This window comes from Dipodomys merriami, unplaced genomic scaffold (genome assembly GCF_024711535.1).
Source record: "Dipodomys merriami isolate MVZ:Mamm:240054 unplaced genomic scaffold, mDipMer1.0.p SCAF_384, whole genome shotgun sequence".
In the NCBI taxonomy this organism is placed as follows: Eukaryota; Metazoa; Chordata; class Mammalia; order Rodentia; family Heteromyidae; genus Dipodomys; species Dipodomys merriami.
The window spans coordinates 928,028-952,000 of record NW_027205426.1 but is presented as its reverse complement, the minus strand read 5'-3'; the positions used below and the strand labels follow the sequence as shown (position 1 = coordinate 952,000).

At 44.2% G+C, this 23,973-nt stretch overlaps 1 protein-coding gene across 3 annotated transcripts in view; it reads right to left on the bottom strand.

Moving 5' to 3' along the window:
* The window catches only part of LOC138805080 (activating transcription factor 7-interacting protein 1-like), a 59,867-nt gene extending 36,144 nt beyond the window's left edge, over positions 1 to 23,723 (bottom strand). Inside the window, exon 1 of one of the 3 annotated variants that reach the window (XM_069989657.1) lies at positions 23,642 to 23,723. Coding sequence is in view for 1 of the 3 variants with exons in the window: in XM_069989656.1 (XP_069845757.1) it covers positions 13,663 to 13,679 (17 nt within the window). In the remaining 2 variants the exon portion in view is untranslated. Of the gene's footprint in view, positions 1 to 5,799; positions 6,114 to 13,662; positions 14,641 to 23,641 lie in introns of those variants that run through there. The other 2 variants (XM_069989656.1, XM_069989658.1) reach the window with 2 other exon arrangements.
* Positions 23,724 to 23,973: the final 250 nt, after the last annotated feature.

Genomic DNA, 23,973 nt, shown 5'->3' with positions numbered 1-23,973 from the left:
AACATTAAACACTTCTATTTCTGGTTTTTGATTAGGCTTGAAGTGCAGAAACATGAAAACTGACAGAACTTAAAATTTCTCCTTCTGTTTTCCAAGATGTATTTCACCATTCTGGCTATAACTCAATGGTTAGCCCACTAACAAAGGTTCAAGGAAAGATGATGTTATAGGGAAGGGAAGAAAGGAGGGGAGGGGAGGGAAGGGGAAGGGAGGGGAGGGAGGGAAAGAAAGGGAGGGGAGGCGAATGCTCTACACACTTATTATTTTTCTGTTTTCCTTTCCCCTCCAGGAAGCTGAGGATCAAGCCAAAGCCTCACAACAAATGCCAGGCAAGTCTATCCGTTTCTTATCAAACCTTCTATCAATGCATTTTGGTGAAATGGAAAATTAAGCTTTCAAATGTTTTCTTTGGTCAATGTTCTCTAAAATGAAAATGAGTTCATATACCTGATATTACTTTCAAAAAGCTAAATGCCTGTATCTTAAATTAGCATACAAGGAATTACTTCCATTTCAAATCAAGCTCAGAAGCCCAGGCCTTCAATCCACAGGAGTGCAAGCTAGTTTTACATAATAAAAGGTCAATTCAAGGACGGGGAAAATTAAGTGAGGAACTGATTTACTCATAAATGTTCTTTTCATTTCAGAAGAATGGCTAGATTTTGAAATAAAGTTTCCCTATGCTTTTACAAACACAACACTCGGCCTGGGAGCATGGCTCAAGTGGTAGAAAACTAGCAGTGAGCCAAAAAAGGATCAAGTGAGTTTTAGCCTCAGAACTAATACAAAAATATAAAACAAGAACCACACATTTTAAATAATAATTTGTGAAACCTAACATACCATTTTATATTTTTTAATGTTACATTTACATGTAATATATATCCAGTCTCTAGTTCTATCTGTAGCTTTAAAACACCCTGCCTAAGAGCTAGAAGGTTCTAAATTCCAACCTCACTACTAAGAAATAAGTAGCAAATAAATACCTAAATATGGACAACATAGTCTGTAATATAAAGTTATTGCACATAGAATTTTTGTGCATATACCGAAGAGACACTGAGCTCTACATGCATGCCCAACAAATGTTAGAGCAGTTCTCTAGTTTGCATGAATTACCATTTCTTCATTACAGAGGACTTGATCCCAGTAATCACCACCAGGCTTTCAAATGTATAATTACAGATAAAACTTTTATGAATCCTGACTTCTTGATAAGGAAATACTCTCAATACTTTTCAGCCAGATTTCTGAAAACTGCATTAAAAAAATTCAAATGAGAGGGGGGAAAAAAAGTGTGCCTTTCCTTCCAATCTCAATTTCAATGCACTTCTGCTCATAATCCTATTTATAATTCAGTTATAGCCCACAAGACTTCACAAGTAGTTGCTAAGCAACAGCAGCATGCTCAGCTCAGGCCTACTGGAAAGCTGGCTTTCGGCCACATGAGAATATTTAACTGAACCTAGAGCCTCCAGAATGGGGGGAGGGGTGACAGGAAAAGAGGAAGGAACAAGGAGGAGGGCGGGGAAGGAGAAGGGAAGGAGGGAGGAGGGGAAAGGGAAAAGAAGGATGAAGGGAAAGGGAAGGAAAAGGAGGGAGGAGGAGAGAGAAAGGAAGAGGGGGGAGGGGAAGGAGGAGAGAGAAAGGAAGAGGGGGGAGGGGAAGGAGGAGAGAGAAAAGAAGGGGGGATGGGAAGGAGCGGAAGGAGGAGGGGGAGAAGGGGGAAGGAAAGAGATGGAGGTGGGAGTGGAGGGGAACGAAGGAGAGAGGAAGGGGCGGAACAGGAAGAGATGAGAAGAGCAAGGCGGTGGGGAGGAGCAAGGCAGTAGGGAAGATACCTACTGAAGTTGGCATTACATGCAGTCTTCCAGAGTTCTCATCTTTTCCATGATAACAGATTCTAAAGCTACTCTCAGCCAGATCACTGCTGCATACAGCGCGCAGGCGCAGATGCAGGCCTGGCGGTAGACAGGACAGCCACGAACAGTGAGCGCGTTCAAGGCCAGGCGTGACACTAAGCCACATCTCCCTCGCATCCCGTGACTCCTCAATACCTGGGTAACGCCTGAAAGAGGACATCATTTTTATACCCTACACGGTACTCGTTCTTAGTTTTAGATATCTAAGGAAGTACAAGCACATAATAAGGGAATTTACTAAAAGCCCAGAAGGGCTTTTACAAAAGATAGCTGTCATTTCGCTACAGAAATCGAAAGGCACTCAAGGTTTCCATGTTGGTTCACTAATAAAAGTGGCTAATTAAGATGAGTTTGAAGAAGGGGGGAGCAAATAGAAACAATTAAAAAAATTTTCAGGGCTGAAAAATGTACAGATTTTCCAATAACTAAGGCCCAATGAATATCAAAACAATAAAGTAAAACAAAATTAAATCTCTTGATACCTAAGACATCTTGTAGTAAGATTTCAGAGAGCAATATATATGAACATATTAATGACTTCAAGCTTTCTTATCATGAAGAAATAAGAATTAAATGAGATCAGACTTATGCTAGAGGAAACAATGGTCCATGCTCAGGGGAAGTTATTTTTACCCTGGAATTCTATTGCCAGTCAAACTAGCAATCGATAAGAATAGACAAAGACACTACTTCTAAGCAAAGGCTTAGAATAACACACGAAAACTGTATTACAGGTACAAAAATAACAAAAGCTTCTATGAGGAAAATCAGATGTGGCAATCAGCAATGTCCTAAAAAAAAAAAATTAAACCCATAGGCAGGCTAAAATAACTGAGGATTCATCACCTTTAAAATATTCTGAACTAAAATAAAATCTCAGAATATTACAACATGGGAACTAGCATTTAGAGTTACAGAAATAAAGAAATAAGGGTAAAATCAACCAGGGATAAAAAAATTACTTCCATTTCAAAATGATAAAAAGAAGACCAAAAAAATCCATCAGGTATTATTAAAAAAAGATATTCCTTATAACAAAGCATCACAGAAGAACTGCAAATTAGGAAGGAAAAAATTACATGCTAAACATAAATACTACTAAAGAAAATGGTAAGTATACACATGAAGCCGACAGACAACATACTGTAAGAGGACTCCAAGTGCAACTCAAGTAATGCAGCCCAAAAAGAAGTATGTTTCATTGTTAACAAAGCACAAACCACTAGAAATGGGCATGTAACAATATTCCTAAAGAGCATCACTTCAAATCACATACAAAGCCATCAAGGTCTCAAAATACTCAGGCAGAAATTACAATCTGTGGAGATGCACACACACTGCTTTCTAAAGAGACAGATACAAAAAAAAAAAAAAAGAAATCTTCTTGATTCAAATATTCAAGTATATTAAAGGTTATCAGTGCGAATAGCTGTAAATTTGCATAAACTTGAACACCTTAAGATGGCTGCCAAGAATAATACCCTATATAGTTAGAAGGGGTGATGAGGTATTTCTTGAATACTGTCTTTGTCTAAACATCGCCCTGTAGATTAAAGGAGAGGATGACGGTGCTAAAGAATGTTCTGGAACCATGTGCTGTATGAAAGCTGGCTGGGGGAGAGGCAGGGTATTTAGCCTAGAACAAGGAAAAGTTTGGCTCTACACAGAGACAAAAGCATGGGGCAGGCAGAGGTGCATAGCCAAGACAAAGGCAACTTTGTCGGATTTGCCTTCTATCCCACAAAAAAGAACTGCCTACTGCAATCACAGGTGATCCCAACTAGTTAACACACACAGTGCAAGGTTAGAACTACTTATCCATGAGCGTCCCTTGTGTTGCAAACATTGTGTGACTCTACCCTGCTTGCTAAATACATCCAACCGCCTAAAAGGAACAGAAGAACTCAAAACTCACACTTTTATCATCCGGATTTTGGTTGTTTACACTCAGCTCCCCAAGTCTCACATGTCCTCTGCCCCCACCATGTCTTCTGTAATTTCCTTTCATGCTTCCTTTGGGGCTTGTCTATACAGCACATTCCTGTGTCCTCCCCCCTCCCCTTCCCTTGCTATGACACGCCCCCCCCCCCCCAGCCTTCACCCAGCCAAATCACTCTCTTCATCTAACAACTCCCTTCTTTTTCTGTAAAAAGATGTAAAAAACTCCATCTGCCTCAATTATCTTCCCAGGCCAACCTTTTCCCAGGCAGCGTAATAGTTCAGGAGACATTTGAGCATCGTTGTCTTTCTCCCCAACTGACTTCAAAATTAATCAACATTGATTTGTCATCTTTTTGTCAATCACAGTGAAATTGTTTGTTAAGATAAAAAGACACACAAAAATATATGGTTTACCTACTTTATAGTGAAAAATCACTAAAAATTATATTGTATGTAAGCATGCATACATATATGTATTTGTGTAGACACAATATATTAAAAGTATATGCATATACATGTATGTATGTCCACAGCCACATCACACATTAAAAATATTTGTAACTACATATGTGTGTATGCACACAGACACACTGCAATGTTAAAAGTATATGCACCTGCACATGTGTGTATATGCACATAGACACAGTACATATTAAAGTATGTGTATGCATAGTGTACACACAGAGACACACATATTGAAAGTTTGTACGCATGTGAGTATACACAGATACACTGCATGTTGAGGGATATGTTCATACACACGTGTATATGTGCACAGACACAGTACATGTTAAAAGCACGGGCCCCACGGTGTAAGACCATGAGCTAGCGACAGCTTGACATCCAACACATGACCGTCCATGGCCGCTGCCCCCCACGTCTGAAGCCACGGTGAGTGACCGCTGCGGAGGACCCAGGGCTCCAGGCTGCAGGGGAGCCTATTGTTTCTCTGTAGAGAGCGGGCACAGGGGAGAGCCGCCTGCCTCCTCTCTTCCACCTTGCATGCTAACCCCACCTCTTTACCTCATCCTACACCTTGTCCCCAAATGAGTCTACCCATCAGTGACTTAGGTCCTCTGGAAATCCTGATAAAAAGAGCACACGCATTTTTGCAGCTCTTTATTTATCACATAAGCCTCCCTATCTCTACTATAATGGCCAACATCTTTAATAGCTATTTGTATTGCAATAGGAGTTCTTTCTGTATACATATCTCAGACATTCAAAATAACAAAAGGCTATGCATCCTCAGGAAACCTGAAGAAATAAAATATTAGATGCAATGGGATTGCTAGTTAATATTCATTAGTTTTAGACTCAAGTTCAGTTTGTTAAAATTGCGATACATTTAAATATGGGATGGATATGGGTGGAACCATGTTATATATGTATTATCTAATATGAATATTGATGTAACAATGTTCTATTTCTCTCTATAAATACATCTTATCTAATGTAAGCCTAGTCACTTGTGTAAGCAGTCTGATTTGTAATGGTAACTCAAAGTAGCGAATTTACACTAGAACTTCAGAGTTAAGTGAGGTTACAAACACCATCTCTGCATACACCAGTTGGTGTCAGTGTAACTGAAAATACAGAAACAGACTAGAATTAAAAGATACCTGCAATTGATTTACATGTAGTATGAGCAAATCATGTTCACAAGTAATAGTCACATATGAAGTCCCCTGCATTTCCATTTACATGTGAGGACATTCTGAACACATGAAAAGGACATTTTTTTTTCAAAGACCAAATCCAAATATGGCACCCCCAAATCTCCCTGAACATTAACACTATTCATCCATCAATCCTGTCGTTGCCAGGAGTGGAAACCAACCAGCCAAGCTTCCTGATGCTGAGACAGAGCTGTAAGACCTGGGGGCGGGGTGGGGGGTAGAGACCCCAAGAACAAGGACCTGAGTCTCCTTCTTACCTGTGGAGTGAGAAAAGGACTTCCTCTTCTGTCAACCACTGCTACTTAGTTCATTTGTGCAAACATTAGAGCTAATGCAGACTTCTGGGACAGCCTTCTGGAGTCTACCATTTCTTGTTTAATTCATATTCGTGAAAAAGAACAAACCAGGAGCACCGTGGGTTGGCTACCCACTCAGATTGCTCGCGATGCTGCACATCTGTGGTGGAGTTTGTGCAGCAACTCCCATGAACCACAAAAGCCCCACGCGTCACCCGAGTATGCCAGGGAGGCGCGCGGGACACGTCAAGTGCATCTTCACAATGACTGTGTCAAGTGAAAATGCCTAGAATCAGAATCCCTGCCCGGCCTCCCACGCGGCCTGTCCACCCCTGGCTCTGCGGCCACGGCGTGCGGTGGGCCCCTCCCACGGCCGCCCAGTGCATCAATAGGCACCATCTGCCCCGGCGGAGCTGGAAGCTTCGCAGGCTAGCCGCTCCGCACACGTCCACTGGCGTGGTAGAGCTCTCCCCACTGTTATTCTAATGCGCCCACTCGGATGTGTCAGCCACTCCAGAGGCTGAATTCTTGCCCAGTCCACATGGAAAATCCACGACACGTTTTCCTGGCTGCCCTGGGCCAGCCAGACAGCAGTCACAGCTAGCTGGCGCCGGGAGAGCCATTTACATAAAGCCGTCCTAGCTTTCCAGACCAGCGAGGAGAACCGGGGAATAAACCCTCCCCTCGCTCTCACTCTCGTTCCTGACAGGCAGCGACTGGTTCTAGAATCTACTAGCTATTTGCTAATACCATTCAAATCCAGGTGCTGGAGGGGGAGGGGGGGGGAAGCCAACTTCTAATTCTTACATAACTGAAGCCCCATCCCCCGCCACGTGGACAAATTTACATCCCTAAAGACTTCTTTTCCACAAGGCCTTCGTTTTATGGTGACAGATGAACAGAAGCACCTAAAACGCAATGCCTTCTGATTTTAACTAGCATCAAAACTGTCCTCATTCCAATCAAGTGTTTTTCAAATTCTAGTAAGGAATCAATTAAGTAGCACATGTCGTGCAATAGATTTGCTACCGGAAGCACACATGAGCAGACTCGGGACCACTATGATGAGGGCTGAAAAGCCGACTGGCTCGCTGAATTAGTGCTCTGAACACGTGCTCCGTGCGAAGACAGACAGACACTCAGACACACACACACCAGGTCACAAACGTTCTCTTGAAAACGCTGTCAATAGCACATCGCTTTTACTGGGCCGATCTGAATTGTAAATAATCTGTACTGTCCACCTCACTCTTCCCATATACCTATGTTTCGTCTCACCCTCCAGTAAGGAAAAAGGTCATTTAGTATCACATCTGAAAGGATACTACAAAGTATTAAGATGCCAATAAAACGGTTAAGCCAAAATGCCTTCTTTATCGTTTAAGCTATTTTCAGCTTAGAAAACCTTCCTCAGGTTGGGATGTCGCTCGATGGCAAAGCGCCTGCCCGGCAACTGCCATGTCCTGGGTTCGATCCCCAGTGCCAAAAAGAGACAACAACAAAAATTCTTCAGAGACCCGTATTACATAGTAAAGGAAAGAAGGCTCTAAACCCATGAGGAATAATGAAGTCACAGGATGGGGTATCAGCGTCAAACAGAAGATGTGTGACCTGTAGGGAACCATAAACGTACTAGATAAAGGCTGACGTGAAATGATAGGTTTCTCCATCTCTGTCAGGTCTGGGAGGACAAGCAGCCAAGGAAGTGACAGAGACAGAAGCAAGCCAGTGGGACATCACGGGCCAGGGGAGGGTGAAGCTCACACCACACACCAATCGGAAAATCTCAGAGTTGGAAAAAAGACCTTGGAAGTTATCTACATATTGCATTCCTTCCCAGTGTTCCTTGTCTAGGTATTTCCTGTCTTTCTTTTCCTACTTGTACATAAATCCAATCTTGAATAATAATAGTACATGAAAAATCAAAGGACTTTAACTATAGCTCCACAGAAAATACATTAGAAATAACAAGTACTACTTTTTTTTTTTTGGTCAGTCGTGGGGCTTGAACTCTGGGCCTGGGCACTGTCCCTGCACTCTTCAGCTCAAGGTAAGTGCTCTTCCGCTTGAGCCACTTCCAGTTTTCTGGTGGTTTATTGGAGGTTAAGAGCCTCATGGACTTTCCTGCCCGGGCTGGCTCTGAACCGAGATCCTCAGATCTCAGCCTCCTGAGTAGCTAGGATTACAGGCATGAGCCATCAGCACCGGGCTACAAGTACTACTTTTTAAGTCAAGTAAGCGGATCAGGGAACAGCATGTGAATTAGTCAAAAGCTAAAAATCTCTAGAACCTAGCTGAGTGTGTGTGTTATACTAGTTCCTGAGGAGCTGAGAACCAGAGATGGCTGGGGCAGATGGCAGGCACATCAATTCTAGTCTGGCAGAGAAGTCCTAAGGCTTCATCTCCAAAACCAATAAGCAAAAAGCATGGCTGGAGGCATGGTTAAAGTGGTAGAGCACCAGCAGTGCAAGCAATCTAAGAAAGCCCAATCCAGCTCAAAGCCCAGTAGTACTGGGCTTTGAGACTGACAATCTTGATTACCGAGGGCCCAAAATGGGAGGTGTTCCTGACTCACTGCTTCAAACTGCAGCAAAAGAGTGGGCTTCTTCTTATCCATACAGAAGTTTTTATAAAATACAATGAAAATTAATGACCTGAAGAGTGTCAATAGAAGTATAATGAGCCTCACTTATTTTTATTACTTGAGTCAACTGACATAAATGAGCTCCTTGGATTGAAGGCTTGCACACAAGGGAGGCCGCGGACAGAGCCCTGCCCCAAACAGTGCCCGGTGCTCTGAGCGGAAGGCCCCAGCCCGCCAGCCCGCACCGCCTCGCCCTGCACACAGCTGTGCGCCACTTCCCCCGGCATGCCCAGTCTCCCCGCGGCTCCCACCACAGGAGGACAGGACCTTACACGGGGAGGCGTCACGAGAGTGGCTGCCAGGAGCCAGTCCGCAGCGCACACTGGACGGCCCATCAATCCCCACTCCAACTGGATTTTGACAAGCTGCCTGGGCTGGTCATGGATCTTCCTGCCTCTGCCTTGGGAGCAGCTGGAGTGAGCGGTGACTCTCGCATCCAGCTCCCATAGCTCCCACTCAGCGGACAGGAATGGCACCAAGAGATTCCTCAGTCACCCAGCCATGCGATCCCAGCAATGGCCCCTCATCTTCGGCTGCGAGGGCGCGGTGGGGCTTTCCTAGCAGGTGGACCTGGCTGCCATCAGAAGGGACACGGGAACACATGCTGCAAGCCATGAGGAGCACGAGCGGGAGGGACACAAGCAAGACTTCTTCCTCTAGGACTGGGGAGTAGCAAAACCCCGAGCGGGGCGGGAGAGGGGAGACACCCCGTGTTCCAAGCCCTCTCACTCAACCCCTTCCATGGAGCTACACAGACCACAGCATTGTGGGACCCAGCCCCTGGAAAATGCGGATTCAGACACAAAGGAGATCAAGGTGATAAACTAGCATATTCCATGTGCTATCTGTGGTCTTCGCACATGGCCAACATGGCGGATACTGATCAATAAATGGAGACCTAAGAATTTTCAACCACTTTTTAAAGTTTATAATGGCTTTTCTTTTCTTTGTTGTTGTTGGTCAGGCCTGAGCGCTGTCCCTGAGCTCTTTAGCTCAAGGCTGGTGCTCTACCACTTGAGCCACAGCGCCACCTCTGGTTTTCTGGTGGTTCATTGGAGATCAGAGTCTCATGGCCTTTCCTGCTTGGGCTGGCTTTGAGCTGAGATCCTCAGATCTCAGCCTCTCCGGAGTAGCTAGGATGACAGGCGTGAGCCACCGGCGCTGGGCTTTTGATAGGTTTCTAATGAGCCTGTCTTTCACCTCGTTTTAGTCAAGCACAGCACTGTGCTGGTGGCGCTGTCCCTGTCCACCAGCCCCACTGCAATGGGGGACGCGGCATTGGGACACATTCAGACACAGAGCACACAGGGGTGCCTCCCTGCTGATCTTGGCCCGAGCAAAGCTGAGGGAGGGCAGGGAGAATGGTGGTTTGAGGCCAGCCTGTGCTACATAGCTAGGCTCTGAGGGGAGTGAGGGGCAGCAGGGGAAGAATCAGAACAAAATGGAAGGTAGTCAAGGGTGCCATGTCCTCTGAAGACCAAAGTGTAAGTTCATCTGCTAGTCTCCCCTCCAGATCAAGTAGGCGGGATCCCATTGTGGCTCACTTCCTTCTGAGCTAGGAGCTGTTCTGGTTATGGGCGCCTGAGGTCCCCTAGCAAGTAGCACAGGGACTCCTTGGAACCGTCTGCGGGGTCAGCATGTTAGGCGGGCAGCGAAGGGGGCAAACGCCGGCGAGGGCAGGTGGAGAAGCGCGCTGAAGGCAGCACCTGGTCGGCACGTGCGTGCTCAATCTCAGGCGCAGGCCTCGCACTCCGATCCAGTGTGTCCTGTGGAGGTTTTTACCGTCAGCGTGTTAAGTGATTCAAGGTGGTCTCACTATGATGTCTGGGTGCATGCGTGCGTGCAAGGGGCCCTCAGGAAGATCACCCCTACAACCCACTTCAGCAGGCCAGCTTTCCTCTCTCCACCCCCCCACTTCCACTTGCCCCCAACAAGCCTCCAGCCATCACGCCAAGGCAGACGCACCACGCGTGTGAGACACGAGAGCACGTGTGGAAGACACACCCCGAGGAGGTGCCAGCCGCCTCCCGTGTAGCTCCAATCTCTGGGAACCCAGAAACTTCTAGATGTGGCACCTGGTGACCCAATTAGCTTCCTCTAGGCCCCACCTCCTACCACGCTGCACACCCAGCCTCCTGAAGGAATGGTTCACGCCGTCACACACAGAACACCTGACAAGTTTAGAGGGTGAACAAGAGAAATGGAAGCGTGGCTAAAGGATACACAGGTAGGGCAGCCAGCGAAAAGACTTCACTGCAGAGACTGACTGAGCTCAGGTCATCTCTCCAGAGAAATCCTTCTCCTCACGGTACAGTTAGAAGACTCGGTATTAGCACCGAAGCACTCCCCTACCCCTCCAATTCTGTAATGACAACATCCTGAACTTTCTGAAGACTTCGGCAAAGGACACAGAGGAGGGACACGAACATGGGACGTTATTAAACAGCTCCATTCGCGTGAGCGCTGCTTGCTTCTGACACTCCAATCTATTCAAACTCGGCCAAGCATACAACATTTGAGCAGAAAGGAACGGAAGCGCTCGGGTAGACTGGAACACCAGAATGTCCCACATTTGTGGACTATCTTCCAAGGCTGTTCAGAAACCTGACGCCAACGGATTCTCGGCTTTTCCATTTCACAGGTGAGGAAACAAGAACCAGAAAATGGAATGAGCTGCTCAGTGCTGGGTTCCTTCCCCTTCTCAACTCCCATGTGGACCCATCTACAAGCGACACTGCACATCCTCACGGATCCTGCTCATACCACACTCGGTATAATCGCTAACTTCAAGTCAGCACAGAAAACCGGCACTAACCCCAAAGTACAAAATTAAAAATTAAAAGCAAAATCTCAGAAAGGCCTCATTTAGGCTAACACTGCAAAAATGCAATGAAAGAATTCTACATATTACCCTCAGTATCTATGAAGTTTTAGTGACCCCATGTCTACATGACAATCAAGTTTGGAAGTAAATACTGCTGGCAGCAGTCAGAGGGCAGAAACGTGGACTGCTAAATTTCCCATGATCCTCCTCTCAATGCTAACATCAAGTGCTCAGTGATTTTATCTAGTGCGCTTTTCTTTTCTTTTCTTTTCTTTTTGTCAGTTGTGGGGCTTGAACTCGGGCCTGGGTGCCGTCCCTGAGCTCTTCAGTTCAAAGAGAGTGCTCTACCACTTGAGCCACAGCGCCACTTCTGGTTTTCTGAGCAGTTTATTAGAGATAAGAGTCTCACAGACTTTCCTGCCTGGGCTGGCTCTGAACCATGATCCTCAGCTCTCAGGCTCCTGAGTAGCTAGGATTACAGGCCTGAGCCACCGGCTCCAGGCTTTTTAATCTGCTTTTGTTAAGCATTAAGAAAATATCAAAACAGGTTGTGGGCTTACACTCTGTGTGTGTGTGTGTGTGTGTGTGTGTGTGTGATTACATATAATTCCCTCCCCTCCCTCCATGCAGAGGCAGAAGAGGTAAGACAATGAGTGATTGCGGTTACAACACATTCAATTTTCTGTCATTCCTCCTCTGAGCATGACCTATGACCTCACTGGAGGAACTAACACACTCAATCGCGCACACTGTCAATTGATTTTTTTTTCTTTTTCTCCCTTAGGGGCAAAGTCATAAAACTGAATGATTTATATAAATTAATGTCCAAATTATTGTGAGAATCCATTAATACATTACGTTAGAAAAAAATAATTGTTGTATTAGAAAAATGTAAAGAATACATAAAGGCAGTTGCCTGTCAAGTAGTATGAAATCTTCTGCTCCACTTGCATGAAAACCAAAAAAGATACAGATGCAGTCAATAGCATTCCATAGTGCCTTAAAGGCTATCAGTCTACTAATAAGTGAACTGGATCTGGACATTAATAAGGTTTTAATCATCCTATGTAATCTTATTTCATAGTTATGCTCAACACAACAGCTTAATTGTCTCATTTAATTAAATATATCTATGGCAAGTGTTATAAACGTACAACATAAAATAAATATACAACAATAACCTGTCATATGTACCCTTTTATATGTTATGGTACTCCACAAAAATTTAATATATAAGAACTTGTTTTTTAGGTTGTTCTGGTCATAAGTTTAGAACTTGCTGTTCTATGGCTAATTAGTTGGGGATATATTCCTATCTCCAACTAAAGATAGAAGATAAAAATAGAAGAGTGTATTGCACCATTTAGAAAATAATTTAACAAGCATTGCAGTGTGAGCCCAGCTTAAAGTATGAGTGTTCTGCTGCTATCTGAGATGCTACGTGAGAAAGAATGAAGTTCATTCTCTCACCTTTCTGGGTAAAGATCAAATTACAGTATCTCAATAAATGATTCTACTTCAGAACAATGCTACGAAACATTTTTGAAAATTATGCCAATTTACACAACCACTGAGTTGCTTACTTCTAAATATACATAATTAATATCACCTAAGTAAAACAACTAAGTATGTCTCCAGTTCTATGGGCCTGTAGAGCATTAGAAATACAGTAAAAAGGTATTTCAGGCCTAGATTTGAACTTATTTCTAAATATTTATTTGCATGCCAATTTAGGCAAAAGGTAATCTGAAGAAAAAAGTAAAGCACTATTAAAAATGTAAGAGTAGTATACAATGAAGAAGCAACACAAGGAGATAGAACTGGAGACAGTAATGCACGGATACAAACAAACAAGACACACATACACACACCACACACACAACTGTATTCTCAAAAATCTCTGCAACATTGATTTATATAGAAAATCACCATTGTTCTTAGAAAGCTTCCAAACAATGCCTCACCAAAAAAGCAGAAAAATCATCTTTCTATAAAAATGTTTATTTATAGGTTATTTTACTTTAAAAAATCTATTCAGCTAATATACTGTTTCAGTTTCTATAAATAATTAACAAACTAAAATACCCAACTCAAAGTAGTAGTAAGCTAATTAGGGCCACAAGACATTACTGGCATGACCCAATCCATGTTCTGCCAATGACAGAACCTAAGATGGTGAGAAAGCACAGGAATTTGACCTTTGACCTCGCCACCCCAGGACTGATATGTCATCCTGGCTCCCAGGTTCTAGCAACCGATCCCACATCTCATCCCAAGTTCACCTTCCGAAAGAGGCACAGTGACACGCAGATGTGTGTGCTGCGCTGGGTGAAGATCAGCCGTAATTGGCTCTTACCTCTGGTCCCCGTGCATGTGACTCGGTCCTCACTGGCACGCCTAAGCAGCTCCAAAGGTTGGGCGAGCAGCCATTTTGGGCCAGCTGCACAAAAATGTCATTAAGATGGCTGCAGTGTGCAGTCCAGAACGCCCAGGGAAGCTTCAGCCCCTCCCACCGCGTCAGCCTGCAGGAAACTAACACAGATGACAGCTAATGCATATACTGCAACAAACAATGCAGCTGCTCAGGACACAGAAAAAGCACAAGGCAGCTAGCCAGTTTTGCAACAAAATGCCTTTGAATCCGGACTTGCACTTCAGACGGAAGCACATCCAGATCCCAAACCACTTGAAATCCACGCCACATATTAGCAGTAACAGAGATAGAGCCAAATCACACAGCGCAAACATCAGGGAATTCGCCTGGAAGAAAGCCTCCATTGCAGTCCAGAAAAAAAGAAGTCAAGCCTGCTGAGGCCTTTTTTCTTTCTTTTCTCTTCCTTTTTTTTTTTTTTTTGAACTTTTTGGACTACATTTTTATCATGAAAAGAGTCTCAGTTTGATTATTTCTGGAAAATTAAATGACTTTAAATCCTGACAATCATTTGATCAAGTTCATTACAAATTACAGAAAGCTAATTAGACCCTCCCCCCCAAATTTATGTGCTCAAATCTAACAGAATAATTAAAGTTTATAATCAAATCTTTGGAATTTTGACAATCATCTCTTGAGATCTAAGATGGCAGCAAATCTTATTTTGATGAGCTACTCAGAAAGACACCAAATGTCTTCTCTTTGGTAGGCCAATGTCACAAAAGTAATCCCCAAGGGGTTGAATGGCAGTAGGGCAAATTTCCTTTTCTGCCCTCCACAGACCACGCCCCCCCCATGTCAGTACCAGGGAACAGCAAATAGGGGAGGAAAGCCATCTCAAGGAGAATGGGTAAGCCAGTGGGAAGGAGTCCCCTAACAAGACAACTGAGGCTGGCCACAACATTGGCTAGGCAGCAGCACAGCCTCCAGGCAGGGCCAAGGCACCCAAAGGTGCCGCCTGCCTGCAGGTCCCACTGGCCAGGGGACTTGCTGGCCAGCACCTGCTCTCTTCCCAGGCCTACTTCCCTAAAACCTGGCGGTGCTGGGTCGCCTCTTCCCGCCATTAAGTGTAGGTATTTACTACAAGTGGTCGTGGCATGGAAGGGCTGAAGGAATACAGCTCAAAGGAGATCCACACTGTGAGAAGATACATCATTCCAACGCAGTGTTGGAACACAGGGGGCTTGGTTATGTCATTCGGTTGCATTCGCTTGAATTTCTCCACAGTAACACCATTTTTGATCACGCATATTTGAAAGGTTCTCATGGGGAAAGGAGATGCGAGGGGAGACTAACGGAAGGGGAGACTGATGAAGAACCACTGGACACGTGGATGGTATGTGAAGTTGTAACCCTGGTACTTGGAAGTTCAGAATCTAAAAAGTAAACAAATACATAAAAAGGTCTCTATTCAAATTTGACATAGACAATGCTACGTGAAAAGTGCAAGTGCTATGGGAGGAAAAAAATGGTAACTCATCCAACCCCAATGATGTTGATGCTGTGGGAAAGACTGATTGCGACTGGCATTACTGAAGCCCCAGGAACCCAATGTTTAATTGGGGAAGGGGTGGTGTGAATACCTGGTGAATCAGCTTTACACACTACCTCAATTCTCACCAACCTGTGGTGGTAGAAAGGACTTTGAGCCTAAGTCCTCCACCTCTAACCTTCAGTGGATCCCCAAGATACCCACATTCCCTTGCGAAGTTCTACTCGGCATTCAACCTGCGCAGTCCCCGCTCTGCATCTGCCCAAGCAGGGGTTGCTGCTGTCCAGATCTCTGGTACAAACCTCCATTGCGACTCCCCAAGTTATTCTTGACCCTCTTATATAAGCAAACACATGGGGACACACATCACATCTTTGCTTTCCATTTCAGCTCCATTTGCTATTTATAATGTGAAACTTGTGCTATACAGAGGATAAACTAAAATTAATTCTCAGTGTTTTGTTTCAATCACACAAAAAAAATCTTAGGAAATTCTTAGCCTTTTTTAAGGCCCTTTATTTTTAGGATCTATGCTCTGTTGTTGTCTGTGGGTTTGAACTAAAGTCCTCACAGTAGCTTGGCTGGCACTCTACCACTAGAGCCATGCTTCCAGCCCTGCCTTTTGTTAATCACCTTTGAGCTGGCCTGGACTGTTTCAAACTGTGACCTTCTGGATCTCAGCCTTTAGTCGCTAGGACCACAGGGGAGCAAACAGCTCCCGGCTTCGAATTTACTTTGTAGGAAGAAAAAGTTAAATTAAGTTTCAGTCTTGCCCTAAAACCCTACGTTTTTCAGGATCTAATTAGATCTAATAAGATCTAATATGGGAAAAACACCTCTGTAGAACCCTGAAAAGCTTTTTGTGTTTGTACAGGATCTACAGAACAGTGTACACAGAATAGTGATCTGCAGTCTACAGAAAACTAAGAACAGTACTTTGTAAATTACTTTTCAGTTCTAGTAATATTTCCAAGTAGAAAACAGCTCAGTTATTTATACAAAGTCAAAGACTATCTTACAAGGAACTTCTGATAGGATCATTTTCAACCAGTTCATTTGTTTGTAAGAACATACATATTTGCAAATATTTTCTAGTGTTCCAAAAACATTTCCATAGCTATATCATGTTTAATCTCTTCCTAATTAAAAGTATGTTTCATGATTTTATTTTTCATGTCACTCTTACAATGGCTATACAAAGGAAAGAGTTTAACAGTACCTAATTTGGGGGGGGGCATGTTGGTCATGAATCTTGAACTCTGGGCCTGTACCTCATCTCTTCAGTTCAAGGCTGGCACTCTACCACTTGAGCCACAGTGCCACTTCTGGTTTTCTAGTGGTTCATTGGAGATAAGAGTCTCACGGACTTTCCTGCCTGAGCTGGCCTCAAACCTCGATCCTCAGATCTCAGTCTCCTGAGTAGCTAGGATGACAGGCATGAGCCACCGGCACCCAGCTTTACAGTATCTGACTTTTATGACTGGAGAATGTAGTCATGTGCCAGGACTTACACAAGTAGTAATGAGAAAAACAGAAAATGCTTTAAGACAATTAACTCTGGCAAACTATATTTTTAATATAATATAAAAATATTGAAAGTACATAATGTAAATATAAAATGTACTTACATAATATGTAAAGAAATTGAGTATGCAAATTACTGACAATGCCAAAGAAGCTAAAGAAAAAGTTTCACTGTACTTGATTTAAAAAAAAACAACACTTCATTTACTTAGGTAGGACCCTGAATTTCACAAGTTATTCTTATCAACAATGTCCACAGTAAAAGGAAAGAGAAGGGAAATACAGTGATAAGGTGGGAATGGAAACACTCCGTTCCCCCCACATCTCACTGCACTCCCCACAGTGAAGGGGTTTTTGCTTACTTGTTTGGGGAGGGGGTAAGGATCAAACTCACGGCTGTACAGTATGCTAGGCCAGTACTCTCTCACTGGAGAAAAGTACACTACAACAGGTAGAAAGAGCTGGAAAGCTAGGAAATAAGCAGGGTCACTGGTGCTGATTTGGCCATCTCCAGAAGACTCTATTCCACAAAGGTAACAATGGAAAATGGATCTGATTTATATTACAAACCAAAACACCAAAGGCTAGCTCCTAAGCTGCTCACTGCAAGGACTGACATCCCCCATGGGGCAGCCCAGCTTCCAGACACGTAAGCGCAAGCATGTGCACACGTGCAGCCCATCACATTCACATGCAGCAGCACAACTGCAGGGAAATACATCTGAGGCCCCTGGGTCCCCCACTCTTTCATGTCCTTGCTAGCACAAGTACAGGTGATAGTATGCTGCCACGTGGCCCTGAGGATTACACTGGACAAAAACTCAAAGGAGCCAGGAGCCGGTGCCTGTCATCCTAGCTACTCAGGAGGCTGAGATCTGAGGATCACGTTCAAAGCCAGCCCAGGCAGGAAACTGTGAGACTCTGATCTCCAACAACCACCAGGAAACCGCAAGTGGCACTGTGGTTCAAGTGGTAGAGTGCTCATCTTGAGCAGAAGAGCTGAGGGACAACGCCCAGGCGCAGAGTTCAAGCCCCATGACCAAAAGGGGAAAAAATACCTCAAAGGAAAAACTGTATGAAGACCCCCAGTTTGAGACACCCAAGGCTGCAATGATGCCAGTTCTGGGCCAGCTTGGTTGCACAGACTCTATCTCAAATGGAAAACAACCAAAAACAAAAACAACCAAAAAAAAAAAACCCCAAAAACAAGTCAGGCTTGCCAGCTTCTCAGAAGGCTGAGATCTTAGAGTCAGGGTTTGAAGGCAGCCTGGAAAGAAAAATCCAAGAGAATAACTCAATTGCAAGAAGTCACAAGTGGGGGTATGACTGGCTGAAGAGCAACAGCCTTGAGTGAAAAAAGCACAGGAGAGCTCAGGGCCAAAGGCAGGCCCAGCAGCCACACAGAAAGTAAATAAACAGTCAAGCAAGCAGCTGGAATGACAGAACGGCAATGGAAAGACATAGCTGATGAGATAATTAAAGAAAACTTAGGGTCTGGGAATGTAGCTCGGAACTTCCTTAATATGTAAAGTGCTGGGTAAGGAAGAAAAAGAAATTCCTGAAACTGAAGAGCACAAGCTATTAGACCAAAAGAACCCAATGAATGCCGACAAACAGGAATAAACAGATCCAAAGCAAGGCATGCTGCAATGAGTTTCAGAACACTGGACATTAATAACAGATCCCACAACTGTCTGCAGAGGGTGAGAAGCCAGAAATACTCACGACTGCAGGTTTGTCACTAGTACTAACAGAAACAAGAAAAGAGTGAAGCAGAACCCTTAAAATTCTCAAGAAAAATGATGTCAAGTTAGAGTTCTATACCCAGCCAAACTATCGACCAAGCATAAAAATATGAAATTTACTCATAGATCATACATAAACACACATACATGATATATGTGTGTGTGTGTGTGTGTGTGTGTGTGTGTGTGTGTGTGTGTGTGTGTACACCTCACATACCCTTTCTAGAAATGCAGCCCCCTCCCCTCAGGTACAAAGAAGGAATTTGGAAGACAAGGGTCCTTGAAGAGAGAAGAGGAGAGGGGAGGAGAGAGGAAGGAAAGGAGGGAAGGGAAGGGGAGAGGAAGAGAGCAAAGCTTGGGGCTGGTGAGTTAAGTCTAAGGAGCAGAGAACACCCCTGGGGCAAGGAGACAACAGAAATAAGATCCTGCTGTTACCCTACCTCAGGGGGAAAATGTGTCTTATAAATAAATAAATATCAAAACTCCCACCTCCAGGAAAAGACCTGGGCTTTGTCCTGCAGGAAAAATAAATCAATACATAAATCTACACCAAAGCATTATTAAGAATCCTATTCCAAACTCCTGGATGTGGCATCGGTGCAAAGCTGGCCAAGAAATAACGTCTGCTACAAAGGATCTAGTTCTCAAAATAAAAGACTTCATTCCTCACTGAAGAAATGGAACAAACTTTAATGTGGTAAAAGAAAACATTTGCTTTTCACCATGAAGAGGTTCACTATAAACCTACCCACCTGAATAATCTTTTTTTCCCAATAAACATTCACTTAGCTTTCTAATATTTCTATTAACACAAAATAGAAATGCATACTCATGACACATTGCAAGTCAACTATTTCTGGAAACGCTTTACTACAGAACAGCATTATCATGTTGATTTTCTAAATTACTGTGTGTAAGTGTGTTCTGGAGCTTGAACTCAGGGCCTAGACACTGTCCCTAGGCTTTTGTGTTCTAGGACTCATCATTTGAGCCACAATTCCACTTCAGGCTTTTCAGCAGTGAACTAGAGATAGGAGCCTCATGGGTTTTCCTGCCCAGGCTGGCTCTAAACTGGGATTCTCAGATCTCAGCCTCCTGAGCAGCTAGGATTACAGTAGGGAGGCACCAGCCTCTGACTCTAAATTACTTTTTAAATACACTTAAATTATTTAGCTCTAAAGCCTGGTGGAGTGATTTTGTAGCACATTCAAGGCCTTGGGTTAGAATTCACACATAGGAAGCAAAGTGGGAAGAAGGAGGAGAGGAGAAAGAGGAAAGGAATTGGGAAAGGGAAGGGGAAGGAGAGAGCAAGGGACAAGAAGTAAGGAAAAGATGGGGAAGAGGGAGGGGCAAAAAGAGGAAGAAGGGCAGGAAAGAGGATGGGAAGACAAAGGAGGGGAGGGGTGAAGAGCAGGAAGAGGGAGTGAGGCAGGAAGGGAAACAGTGGGGAAAGGGAGGGGGAAGGGAGAGAGAAAAAAGTTATACCTCTGCTTCCTAGATTTCTTCTTTTCATCCCTCTATTAATTTTCAAGTTTAACTAGTCCAACAGAAATGACAGTGTGGCAATAACTTGATACTTTTCACTATGGAAAATTCAAAAAGTTGCCACTGAAATACATTATTATTCATACATAATTGCTAAATTTCATTATTAATTATAAAATATTATTGGAATATTAAATTAAAATATATTAAGTAATTTAATACTATAAATTAAGGTTGTCATTACCTTCATGTTGCCATACTGTATAAGCAGATTAAAAGCAAAAAAAAACACTACAATTTTCTTCAAAGAATATTGTAAAAAGAAAAAGCATAAATGCATTCTTGCTCACTATCAGCATCTGAAAACAGCAGAACACATCTTTTTGGGAAGTCATAGTTACCAAAAATGTCATCAGCAGCTCTAAACACAATGCCTTCTGGGAATCTATAGGAATGTACCGTATTCATAATTTTTTTTTCAAAAGTATAAAGATAAAAGTTCACAACAACTTAGATTTACTGTAACTCTACACAAAATTAATTTGCTTTAAAAAAGTTGAACCAAATGAATCTATAGTTGATCTGCCAAAATAGAAATGCCTTAACGAGAAGGAAAAGGTCACTGCATTCACATGGTACACAGCACTACAAACCTACATTTATGAAGCTGGCCTACAACAAACAGAACTGAAATGCCGTGGCAAGGTCCTGAGGCAGAGGATGTTCACTTGCTGAGATTTTTGCACTGCATACTTTGTTGAGAAGCTACTAACACTGGAACAGAAAACACATATGCATACTCACATCGAACTGTGTACAGGAAGAAATTCCTGCAGCTCTTCACACCTATCTACAGAACCTCTAGAGGCCACCAGGCAGCGGTGGCTCACACACTGGCACCAAAAACCAATTCTTAATTAAGTAAAAGTTAAAAACAAATAATCAAAAGGGAATATGCTTGTGGTCCTGGGCTTGATTCTCAGCAACACACAGAAAAAAGCAAAATTATGGTCTTGATTTTTTAAAATTAATTATTAATAAGCACATTGTGAAAAATGTAGTCACCAAAATCACTGGAGTATGTGGAGTGGTTATTTTCAAATGTTGCTAATTAATATTCAACGTTTTCAAATGTTCTTTCTTTAATGCTTCTTTGAAATATTTAAATATAGTTTCATATATCCAAATAACTTAAGAGGAAAAAATGAAATTGTAATGGTTTGTGGCTTAATCATTCAAATCTCAACAAAATTTTATATATAAAATTACAAAACTCCGAAGATTTTTAAGTAACTTGAGTAACTATATTTAAGTAACTCCAGTAACCTATATTTATACTTGCTGCATGTGTTATTTTGTAGTACCATGAACTAGGGAAGGACACGGTACAAGTGGCAGGGGGCCCAAACTTGTGGGCCTGGGCTCAATCCTCAGGACTCTCAGTTTAAAATTAAACTAGTACTATCACTGCCCAGTGCTGGTGGCTCACGCCTGTCATGCCAGCCACTCAGGAGGCTGAGATCTAAGAATCACAGTTCAAAACCAGCCCAACAGAAAAGGTCCAAGAAATTCTTATCTTCAACTCACCACCACAAAGCTGATAGACGAGCTCTGACTCAAACCAGAGAACCAATGCTAGCTATGTGCACAAAAAGCTCAGAGACAGTGCTCAGGTCCTGAGTTCAAGCCCCAAGACTGGCCAAAAGAAAAAAAGTTGTATTACCATAATCATCACACTAAAGTTTCAGAATGTGCATTAAGAACAAATCACTGGTGTTCAATGCAGTGCGCTTAAATTTACATTTATGTTTGCCTTCACGAAAACGATGACTGCGTTCATTGTCCTATACTGATTTACACCATAAACTATGTCCTTCAAGTACATCTTATGACTGTCATTATCAACACAAGATGAAATCATCAATACACTGGAGGCAAAGCACAAACTGTATAGATAGAAATGAAAGTAACAGCTTGAAACTAGAGGCATAAAGTGTCACCACAGCCCAACGGCCTTCGGTGGGTGGAGCTGACATTGCTGGCGTGACGTCAGCTCAGGGTGTGACTCTGGAGAATGACTCCGGAGAAAGACTCCCATCACTCCCTTTGTGTCCTCTGCCCTGACACAGAACTACTTTCACACACATCAGCTAAATGTTGACTTAATGGTATTTGTTTTACATACTAAACATAGTCCTAAACAGACCAAAGTCCTAAGGGAATCTGCACAATCGGAGAAACTACATCAAACTGTACAAATGACATTACATAAACTCTTACATAACTTCCAGGTATGTTACATAATATTTAAATATAGTAATATTCACATTTCAAATCAAAACAACCAATCCTACTGACACTCAGCTTATGAAACTAAAACCAGGTGCAAAAATCTAACACAATCGTAACACGCGCACGCACACGTACAAACGCACACACATACATAGATCAGTGTTTATATAAAAACAAATGTTTTCACTGACGGTTCACTCAATTTCTTCGCACTGCCCCATTGTAATGAGAAACTCTTCGTAAAACTCATCCTTAGGAAAATTTAGCATGTTAGACATGCACTGGGGCTCACATCTGGGTAATCTGAGCTGCAAAGGAGGCTGGGATAAGAGGATCACGGTTCGAAGCCGGCCTGGGCAGGAAAGTCCGGAAGTGGAGCTAGGACTCCAGGGGTGGTAGAGCTGCGGGTTTGTGTGGGTGGGAGAGGCTGAGCGAGGGACAGTGCTCGGGCCCTGAGTTCGAGCCCGAGAACCGGCACCAGAGTCATGCTAGCAATAATAACAATCAATTACCGGCCAAGTATCACGGCTAACGCATCTTGGCAAACGCAATGTGAAGACTCATCTACTTTTAAAACAGCAACCCCAGCGGGGAGCGCTGCAGGCGGTCGCGACGGGACTGGTAGAAACGGGGTTAAACATGCACTGACCAAGAAAAAAAAAAAAAAGCCCAGTTGCAGAACTGCACTTCCCGTGGGAAGGCCGCTAGGGGCCGACCTTTAACCCCCCCCCCCCCGTCGACCTACACTTGACCCGGAATACAAATGCAACCCAGAACCGCGGGGGAGGGGAGCTCATTATTAACATTTCGATCATCGTCGTCATTATTACTGTTACACAAAATAAAATGGACAGGGAGCTCCGGGGAAGGAAGGCCGGGACCCGGGGTCGAGGGTGAGAACGCTAAGAACGTCTCCCAGGCCAAGCTTTACAAGGAACCATTAAAAAAAAATACATGAATAATTAACTAATAAAAAGAACGAGGGAAATGCACATCTAGAACCCAAATGGCGCCCCACCAGAACATCCGGTCTGGTGAAGAGGGAGGGGGAGGGGGAAAAAAAAATCTAGCTATGAATATTGCGCATGCGCAGCCCCCGCCCCCGCCAGCTGCACCGCACGGGTCACGTGCTCCCATGCAGCGCCGCCCCCGCGCAGGCGCACTCGCGGCCGCCCCACCGCCACCGCCACCACCGCCCCCCCACACACACACTCCCTCCCGCCTCCGTCTCCGCGCAGGCGCAGACGCGACTCAGTCCCGCCGCCGCCGCCGCCATAATGCAGTCTCCCACTTTTCGCCGAAACACAAAATCCAGTCCCTTCACCCAAAACGTGCTTCACGACAAGGCCCCGGGAGCCGCGGATACCTGTGGGGATGGGGTGGCGGGAGGGGGGAGGAACCCCAGCGTTCCTTTCCACTCGGCCGTCCCCACCACGCCGCCGCCTCGCTCCGGTCGCGCGCGCACGCCGCCGCCGCCGCCGCCGCCGCCCCGGCGCCGCTGCCACAGCCGCCGCCTCCGCCTCCGCAGGTTCAAAAACAAACCCGCTTCTCCCTTTGCACGCGCCGGGGGCCGTTATGCAAATGACGGTAGGCGGAGCTCACGCGGGGTCGTCACGCGGAGCTCCGCCCACCGGCGCCGGCCAATAAGCGCTCGAGTTGGCGCCGGCCTTATGCAAATCGCGGGGGTTTTGATTTGAA